Here is a 10,164-nt window from a genome sequence, read left to right on the forward strand (position 1 = left end):
AGACATGGATTTAACCACTGGAGTCGTATGGATTACATTTATGCTGCCTTTATGTTCTTTTTGGAGATTCAAATTTTGGAACCTATTTACCTGCATTGTGAGGACCTACAGAGCTGAAATATTCTTCCAAAAATCTTAATTTGTGTTCAGCAGAAGAAAAAAGTAATACACATTTGGGATGGCATGAGAGTAAATGATGAGAGAATTTTTTTTTTTTTTTTTTTTGGGGGGTGAACTGTCCCTTTAAATTGGGTTATGTTTACCCATTTCTTATCAACTAGTGTAACTAGGCAGTAATGACCTGGCCCCTTGGCCTTAATGTGTTGTAAATCATCCATCTGCCTTGTTATCTGACTGGTTCTTCAGATCAGGGATCCTTTGATTTAAGTTATTGTGATAAGGAAATGACTGTTTCTTAGCCTGGATGGAATCAGTGCACAGGATGATTGTTCTATGTCAAGCAGAGTGGTTATGCTCTGTTGATTGCCTTAAGTGTTTGCTATTGAGAGCTACTGAAAAGGAGACTCTGATCTGCTGTGCATAATTAATGAAGCTGGGGCAGTGAGTAAGCTCAAAAACACTGACATTACATCAGAGCTTGCATCCGTATTCCACAACACAACTCTGTAGTTTTGCCGTGTGGGTTGATTCAGTCTTCTAAGACTGTTGCTCAGTCTTTCTACCAGGTCCAATCTCACAATGCACAACTCTTGGTCACCTGAAAACACACCTGAAAAGTTGTCATCTGTGTACTAAACCTGGAATGTAACCGTGTTGCATCGGTTTGATTTCATAAGCGGCTAGTCTTTCTTCTTTAGCTTAGGTTTGAAGCGCAGTGTCTGAAAGGCACTCTCCACCACTTTTGGCAGGTGGATAGGGTTCTGTTGCAGGCGTCTCCTACTACCTGTGCTCCCCATGCCTACCCTCCGCTGGGCTTCTTGCCCAGGGATGATATCTGACGACTTGGGCTTTGACTCTGTCATGGAGATTCGACGAGGGTCCCGGAGCACCCAGTTAGAGTGAAGGTCATGCTCAAATGTACTAGTTGCCACTAGAAGAGATTGAAATGGGTGGAGAGAGAAAATCAGGTATGGAACAAACACTATATCCAACCAATAGAAGGCTGAAGACATGAATCAAAGAACGTTTTCTGAAGCTTCACAAAGTACAAAATACTTTAATTTGACCAGTGAGGTTAATTAAAAATAGTCTGGCATTCCTCTTAAAGAAATATTCCAGGTTCAATATAAATTAAGCTCAGTCGAAAGCATTTGTGGCATAATGTTGATTGCCACAAAAATTAATTTCGACTTGTCCCTGCTTTTCTTTAAATAAAGCAAAAATCTGGGTTGCAAGAGGCACTTACAATGTAAGTGAATGGGGCCAATCTGTAAACGTTAATATACTCACTATTTCAAAAGTATAGTCACAAGACATAAACAATATGCATATTAACATGATTTTACTGTGATAAAATCGCTCACTAACCTTTTCTGTGTAAAGTTATATCCAATTTTACAACTTTGTTGCAATGATGTAACATCAACAAACCTTAAAATGACTGTAAAAATGACGATTTAAACAATGTTACAGCTCAAATAATACACACGTTTTAATTAACAGGAGAATTAATGTACGTGCTTTAATAAAATTATAAGCTTCACATTTCGGCCTTTAAACCCTCCAAAAACTGGACCCATTCACATCCATTGTAAATTACAATTTTTTTATTATTATTATTATTTTTATTATTTTCTTTAAAGAAAAGGAGGGACGAGTCGAAATTATTTTTGTGGTCATCAACATTATGCCACAAATGCTGTCGATTGAGCTTAACTTGTATTGAACACAGAATATTCCTTTAACATTCCAGCTTCCTAAACTGCCTTCACAGTACTCGTTATACTGTCATTTGAATGTTTAAAGATAAGCTTAAAGGGAAAATTCTCTTATTATTTACTCATCCTCATGCCATCCCAGATGTGTATCACTTTCTTCTGCAGAACAAGTATATCTCAGCTCTGTAGGTTCTTACAATGCAAGTGAATGGATACCAAAATTTTTAAGCTCCAAAAATCACATAAAGGCCACATAAAAGTAATCCATAAGACTCCAGTGGTTTAATCCATATGGGTGAGAAACAGATCAATATTTAAGTCCTTTTTTACTATAAATCTCCACTTTCACATTTTGAAAATGAAAGTGGAGAATTATAGTAAAAAGGACTTAAATATTGATCTGTTTCTCACCCAAAGTGATTGCATCGCTTCTGAAGATATGGATTAAACCACTGGAGTTTTATGGATTACTTTTATGTGGCCTTTATGTGATTTTTGAGCTTCAAAGTTCTGGTCCCCATTCATTTGCATTGTATGGACCACCAGAGCTGAAATATTCTTCAAAAAATCTTTGTTTGTGTTCTGCAGAAGAAAGAAAGTCATTTACATCTGAAATGGCATGAGGGTGAGTAAATGATGAGAGAACATAAATTTTTGGGTGAACTGGCCCTTTAATAAATATGCGCCACACTCACCTATGAAGTCAACATCTGCATGCCCATTATCCATATGTGGTTTTCGTTTGGGCTCTGGGTCACAGCTTGCAATGACCGCATCAAAGAACTGGAGTGTGTCTTCCTCATTTGGGATAGGTGGAGCAGAAGGTTCAGGCCTTGAAATCTTTGTTATCCAGGAGATGATTGGTGTGATATGCATATTGTTAGCTGCATCGCAGATTCAAAGTAATTTCCAGATTTTACCAAACTAAAACTGTTGTAACTCATCTCTCAACATTTCTGATCTATGCCCATTGAAATGGCTTCAAAGTAAAATATGAGTAATTTACAATCTTCTGACCAAAATATACCTAAAAGAAAATCACCATTACTTAAAACATTAGTTTTTTTTTTTTTTTTTTTTGTCATAGTGACATTATACACAAGTTAATGTCAGTATACAGTTCTAATAGCCTACCACCGACATCGAAAAACTAATGCACTAATCTTCTCACCTGTGGAACTCTATTTTGCGGTGGCTGGGGTGCGGGTTTCTTCCTGCGAGTTGTGCTCTCCTTCCGTTCGCCATTCTTGAGGTCACTGATGCTCTTGGTGTATTGACGCCTGAGCGCGACTAGTTCCTGTAAGTACTCCAAGCAGTTCTGGTTCTGGGAAAGAAGCCATATTCGGTCCTCTCGGCTCTGGTAGTAGTACAGGGCCGTACTGGACACGACACTCGCGGCACTCACGCTCCGCTTCAGCGTGGAGTCTTGATGCACGCGACTGCTCTCTCCGACCACAAGCATCGACGTGCTTCGGACCAGTTTGACGGTGCACGCGCTATGGTAGTCCCCTTTGGTCCTGAACCCGTCCCGCGCGCGATGCCCATAGTTTTGACGGAAAGCTGCGTTGATTTTCTTAAACATTACACTCACTTTCGAGGTGGTGTAGCCTCGTGGTTAAATATCTGGGCTGGTGACTGAAAGCATGTAGGTTCAGACCACACGAGGTGTCAATCACCATTGTGCTCTTGACACTAAACTTTCTCGAAGGAGACTGAACCTATTTTTGTAATATAATTCACTTTAGATTACATGCTAAATGACTTCTCTTTAAAGTTTAGAAACTATATACTCACTACTTTCTCCATATCCCTTTTCGCTCTGGTCCAGAAAACTTTTCTACACGCGAAAGCTTTTCATTTCTTCGTTAAAACCGCCCAGACCCCAAATGGGAATTTTGTTGGTTGATCTTGTCCATGGTGCTGAGCTCGTCTCTTGTGCCAAATGGCTTGAAGACAAAATAACAGGCGATAAACATTACTTATCCGTGGTAAGTTTCTGACGCAGCCATGGTAACGGTACGCTTGTAACCCTATGCTAAAATTGAATAATTAATCTACCTTTGACAGATTAGGCTACACATACATCAGTAAGATTGGCTGGACATCACAGTTAGGATAATATTTCCCTTACATAATTTGCTATATTAACCATGTTTCCTGAAAAAATATCTTACTGGTAAGAACTGTAATAAAAAATAAATTAATAATAAAAAACAAATGGTTAATTTAATCAATTGATTACAATGACAAAACTTACAGTATTTAAAAGATATCCTATACTAATTTATGTACACTGGTGGCCAAAAGTTTGGAATAATGTACAAATTTAGCTGTTTCGTAAGGAAATTGGTAATTTAATTCACCAAAGTGGTATTCAACTGATCACAAAGTATAGTCAGGACATTACTGATGTAAAAAACAGCACCATCACTATTTGAAAAAAGTCATTTTTGATCAAATCTAGACAGGCCCCATTTCCAACAGCCATCACTCCAACACATTATCCTTTTGTGTCAATGTACACCTGCGTCAGACTGATGCTTTTGGAGTTTCTTTCTCTGGCTGCGTCACGTCATAAATATTTTTAGGTCACTGTGTCAAGTTAAATGTAGTTTAATACTTAGAAAAATACATCTTGGGGGGCCTGGGTAGCTCAGCAAGTAAAGACACTGAGTACCACACCTGGAGTTGCAAGTTCGAATCCATGTCGTGCTGAGTCACTCCAGTTAGGCTTCCTAAGCAACCAATTGGCCCGGTTGCTAGGGTGGGTTAACCTCTTCGTGGTCCCTATAATGTGGTTCTCACTCTCGGTGGGGCACGTGGTGAGTTATGCATGGATGCCGCGGAGAATAGTGTGAGCCTCCACACATGCTACGTCTCCGCGGTAACGCGTTCAACAAGCAGCTTGAGAAGATGCATGGATTGACGGTCTCAGACACGGAGGCAACTGAGATTCGTCCTCTGCCACCCGGATTGAGGTGAGTCACTACGCCACCATGAGGACTTAGAGTGCATTGGGAATTGGGCATTCAAAAAATTGGGGAGAAAAAAAAAAAGAAAAACACATCTTGAGGTCCCCAAATTTGAATTTGCACTCCATCAAGCTGTTTTGAATGCAAGTACAGCTCATGTGGTGCTGTCTGCTGAAGGGTTGGTTTATTCTCTATATAAGCTGTGCGTTGCCTATACAGCTGAAATTTAGTTTACTGCTTGAATTGTTCAGGAATCTTATTACATTCAGGGGACATGATTAATTGCATAAATTTTTTAATGTGTTTTTTTTATAGTTAATCGCACTGAATTAATGTGTTAAATCGACAGCCGTAATATATACAGATGAAGTCAGAAGTTTACATACACTTAGGTTGAAGTCATTAAAATTAATTTTTTAACCACTCCACATATTTCATATTAGCAAACTATAGTTTTGGCAAGTCATTTAGGACATCTACTTTGTGCATGACACGAGTAATTTTTCCAACAATTGTTTACAGACAGATTTTGTCCGTTTTGACAGATTTTTACAGACAGTTTCACTTTTAATTGACTATATCACAATTCCAGTAGGTCAGAAGTGTACATACACTAAGTTAACTGTGCCTTTAAGCAGCTAGAAAATTCCAGAAAATGATGTCAAGCCTTTAGGCAATTAGCCAGTTAGCTTCTGATAGGCTAATTGGAGTCAATTGGAGGTGTACGTGTGGATGTATTTTAGGGCCTACCTTCAAACTCAGTGCCTCTTTGCTTGACATCAGGGGAAAATCAAAATAAATCAGCCAAGACATCAGAAAAAAAATTGTGGACCTCCACAAGTCTGGTTCATCTTTGGGAACAATTTACAAACGCCTCAAGGTACCATGTTCATCTGTACAAACAATAGTATGCAAGTATAAACACCATGGGACCACGCAGCCATAATACCGCTCAGAAAGGAGACACATTCTGTCTCCTATAGATGAACATAGTTTGGTGTGAAAAGTGCAAATCAATCCCAGAACAACTGCAAAGGACCTTGTGAAGATGCTGGAGGAAACTGGTAGACATGTATCTATATCCACAGTAAAACGAGTCATATATTGACATAACCTGAAAGGCTGCTCAGCAAGGAAGAAGCCACTGCTCCACAACTGCTATAAAAAAGCCAGACTACAGTTTGCAAGTGCACATGGGGACAAAGATCTTACTTTTTGGAGAAATGTCCTCTGGTCTGATGAAACAAAAATTGAACTGTTTGGCCATAATGACCATTGTTATGTTTGGAGGAAAAAGGGTGAGGCTTGCAAGCCGAAGAACACCATCCCAACCGTGAAGCATGAGAGTGGCAGCATCATGTTGTGGGGGTGCTTTGCTGCAGAAGGGACTGGCGCACTTCAAAAATAGATGGCATCATGTGGAAGAAAAATTATGTGGATATATTGAAGCAATATCTCAAGACATCAGCCAGGAAGTTAAAGCTTGGTTGCAAATGGGTCTTCCAAATGGACAATGACCCCAAGCATACCTCCAAAGTTGTAGTAAAATGGTTTAAGGACAACAAAGTCAAGGTACTGGAGTGGCCATCACAAAGCCCTGACCTCAATCTGAAAATTTGTGGGCAGAACAGAAAAAGCGTTTGTGAGCAAGGAGGCCTACAAACCTCACTCAGTTACACCAGTTCTGTCTGGAGGAATTGGCCAAAATTCCAGCAACTTATTGTGAGAAGCTTGTGGAAGGCTACCCAAAACATTTGATCCAAGTTAAACAATTTAAAGGCAATGCTACCAAATACTAACTAAGTGTACGTAAACTTCTGACCCACTGGGGATGTGATGAAAGAAATAAAAGCTGAAATATATCATTCTCTCTACTATTATTCTGACATTTCACATTCTTAAAATGAAGTAGTAATCCTAACTGACCTAAGAGTTTAAATGTATTTGGCTAAGGTGTATGTAAACTTCTGACTTCAACTGTATATATACACAGTGCATCCGGAAAGTATTCACAGCGCTTCACTTTTTCCACATTTTGTTATGTTACAGCCTTATTCCAAAATTGATTAAATTCATTATTTTCCTCAAAATTCTACAAACAATACCCCATAATGACAACGTGAAAGAAGTTTGAAATCTTTGCAAATGTAAAAATAAAAAACGGAAAAAAAAAAATAAAATCACATGTACACAAGTATTCACAGCCTTTACTCAATACTTTGTTGAAGCACCTTTGGCACCAATTACAGCCTCAAGTCTTTTTGAGTATGATGCTACAAGCTTGGCACACCTATTTTTGGGCAGTTTCTCCCATTATTCTTTGCAGGACCTCTCAAGCTCCATCAGGTTGAATGGGGAGCGTCGGTGCACAGCCATTTTCAGATCTCTCCAGAGATGTTCAATCGGGTTCAATCTGGGCTCTGGCTGGCCCACTCAAGGACATTCACAGAGTTGTCCCGGAGCCACTCCTTTGTTATCTTGGCTGTGTGCTTAGGGTCGTTGTCCTGTTGGAAGATGAACCTTCCCCCCAGTCTGAGGTCCAGAGCGCTCTGGAGCAGGTTTTCATCAAGGATGTCTCTGTACATTGCTGCATTCATCTTTCCCTCGATCCTGACTAGTCTCCCAGTTCCTGCCGCTGAAAAACATCCCCACAGCATGATGCTGCCACCACCATGCTTCAACTGTAGGGATGGTATTGGGCAGGTGATGAGCGGTGCCTGGTTTCCTCCAGACATGACGCTTGCCATTCAGGCCAAAGAGTTCAATCTTTGTTTCTCATGGTCTGAGAGTCCTTCAGGTGCCTTTTGGCAAACTCCAGGCAGGCTGTCACGTGCCTTTTACTGAGGAGTGGCTTCCGTCTGGCCACTCTACCATACAGGCCTGATTTGTGGAGTGCAGCAGAGATGGTTGTTCTTCTGGAAGGTTCTCCTCTCTCCACAGAGAAATGCTGGAGCTCTGTCAGAGTGACCATCGGGTTCTTGGTCACCTCCCTGACTAAGGCCCTTCTCCTCCGATCACTCAGTTTGGCCAGGTAGCCAGCTCTAGGAAGAGTCCTGGTGGTTCCAAACTTCTTCCATTTATGGATGATGGAGGCCACTGTGCTCATTGGGACCTTCAATGCTGCAGAAATTTTTCTGTACTCTTCCCCAGATCTGTGCCTTGATACAATCCTGTCTCGGAGGTCTACAGACAATTCCTTGGACTTCATGGCTTGGTTTGTGCTCTGACATGCACTGTAAACTGTGGGACCTTATATAGACAGGTGTGTGCCTTTCCAAATCATGTCCAATCAACTGAATTTACGACAGGTGGACTCCAATCAAGTTGTAGAAACATCTCAAGGATGATCAGTGGAAACAGGATGCACCTGAGCTCAATTTTGAGTGTCATGGCAAAGGCTGTGAATACTTATGTACATGTGATTTTTTTCGTTTTTTATTTTTAAAAAATTTGCAAAGATTTCAAACAAACTTCTTTCATGTTGTCATTATGGGGTATTGTTTGTAGAATTTTGAGGAAAATAATGAATTTAATCCATTTTGGAATAAGGCTGTAACATAACAAAATGTGGAAAACGTGAAGCGCTGTGAATACTTTCCGGATGCACTGTATATATATATATATATATATATATATATATATATATATATATATATATATATATATATATATATATATGGGATGCACAAATGTATTGACAGCCGATATTTATTGGCCAATTATTAACCAAATTAAAACCATCAGCATATTGCTAATAAGCAGGACAACACCGATATGAAAAAACAATGGTTTGTTTATTATTAATTATTAACACTCTTTGTACAAACTCTGTGAATTCAAATGCACAATCCAGAAATAATTGCAGCCGATATATGTAGAAGGGTTTGCACTCCTAAGGGCATAATATATACAATTTGTATTCTTTCTTGTTCTCACATTAATGTGGAATAAACTAATGTGACAGTTGTGAAGTGGCACTTACCAATAGGATACATAATGAGAAAACCATCCAAAATGCTTTGAAACCAGCAGACTTCTGAGATATTGGAAATTATATACAGTATATTGGACAATAGTTTTTGTCAGAGCAGTAAAAAAAAAATGAAAAATTATAATTTTTTTTTAAGCATTCATAATAAAATATTATTCTGATGACAAAATAAGTGGCAAAATAACGGTATCGTTATTGGCCAATAGCTGTTTTTGTTCAAATTGGTATATATATATATATATATATATATATATATATATATATATATATATATATATATATATATATATACATACACTGTATGTATATATGTGTGTGTGTGTGTGTGTTTATATATATAATCAATTTTTCATTAACATATGGAGCACACTTTTTTTTATTTTTACTGTTGGGTCTTAGTAGGATATTTGGCATTTTGATAAATAACTACACAAGTTTAAGGCAGAGAAGATGTGTAGTAGCATACATATGTTCATATTCAACATATGAGTCTGATACCTGAGCTGGAGCCACTGGGATGGCTAAAGTTTCTGGTGGGGTGTTGGGTGGACTCTGGCAGCCATGTGGTCACCGGTCTCAACAAAAGAAGTACTGATAAACAGAAAAACTGTTTGAAAGGTTCATATTACACATTTTATTATTTCAATGTTTTTTTTTCTGAGGTCCACTAATAATGAAAAGTTCTATGTTTACATAGTACAATAAAATATTTGAACTCAAATTATTAAGGAAAATGTGATTCCTCTTTTCCATCACTCAGTATTCTGTTGTCATGTTTTATTGTATATCTAATTCTTGTTTAACTCTGTGGTTATATCAGGGCATTCATAAAAAGTCAACATGTTTTTCATTTAGCCCAATAACTGAGGATTTAAATGAGATAGCATCTCAAAAACATTTTAAATACATTTTGTAGAGGTTGTGCTTGTTTACTTATTTATTAAATAATCTTTCTTTTTTTTAAACTTTTATAGACCGATCATCACATGTACAATGAACGTCGGTGAGACAACATTTTGTGATCCACTCTTTAGCTGATTAACCCACATCAAGTTACATTGGAATCGATTATTTGGTTTCAAAGGAGAAATGACTACTCATACAACAAGAATTCTGCATGTCCTACTACATGGAATAGACTTTAAATATAAATTAAAATAATTTGCAACAACATGACAACTTTGACAAGTATCACATTATTATTTTAACATTATGCATTGCTCTATTCTTTTGTGGTCTGATGTAATTGAAGATACAGACCATGAAGATACAACTTTTATTGTGGGATACTGAAATTTTGAACAGCTGCAGGTGCAAACCCTGATGGGTTACATATTAAAGGAAATGTGCTGCACACAGAGAT

General features: G+C 38.2%; 1 protein-coding gene across 1 annotated transcript; it reads right to left on the minus strand.

The window, feature by feature from the left end:
• Positions 1 to 211: 211 nt before the first annotated feature.
• LOC127446804 (uncharacterized protein C13orf42-like) lies at positions 212 to 3,831 on the minus strand. The gene is made up of 3 exons (XM_051708041.1): positions 3,010 to 3,831; positions 2,534 to 2,678; positions 212 to 1,051 (listed from the first exon to the last, which is right to left on the minus strand). The coding sequence occupies exons 1-3, from the start codon at positions 3,418 to 3,420 to the stop codon at positions 801 to 803; spliced, it is 807 nt and encodes a 268-aa protein (XP_051564001.1). The 5' UTR covers positions 3,421 to 3,831; the 3' UTR covers positions 212 to 800.
• Between the last annotated feature and the right edge of the window lie 6,333 nt (positions 3,832 to 10,164).

This window comes from Myxocyprinus asiaticus, chromosome 10, assembly GCF_019703515.2.
Source record: "Myxocyprinus asiaticus isolate MX2 ecotype Aquarium Trade chromosome 10, UBuf_Myxa_2, whole genome shotgun sequence".
Classification (NCBI taxonomy): Eukaryota; Metazoa; Chordata; class Actinopteri; order Cypriniformes; family Catostomidae; genus Myxocyprinus; species Myxocyprinus asiaticus.

What these genes read in the sequence shown, in the direction of transcription:
- LOC127446804 (XM_051708041.1), bottom strand. Translation starts at nt 3,420, where the DNA reads ATGTTTAAGAAAATCAACGCAGCTTTCCGTCAAAACTATGGGCATCGC. An exon ending in CGCAAAATAGAGTTCCACAG is followed by an intron (nt 2,679 to 3,009) that starts GTGAGAAGATTA and finishes TGGATAACAAAG; the next exon opens with ATTTCAAGGCCTGAACCTTC. An exon ending in TGCAGATGTTGACTTCATAG is followed by an intron (nt 1,052 to 2,533) that starts GTGAGTGTGGCG and finishes AATCTCTTCTAG; the next exon opens with TGGCAACTAGTACATTTGAG.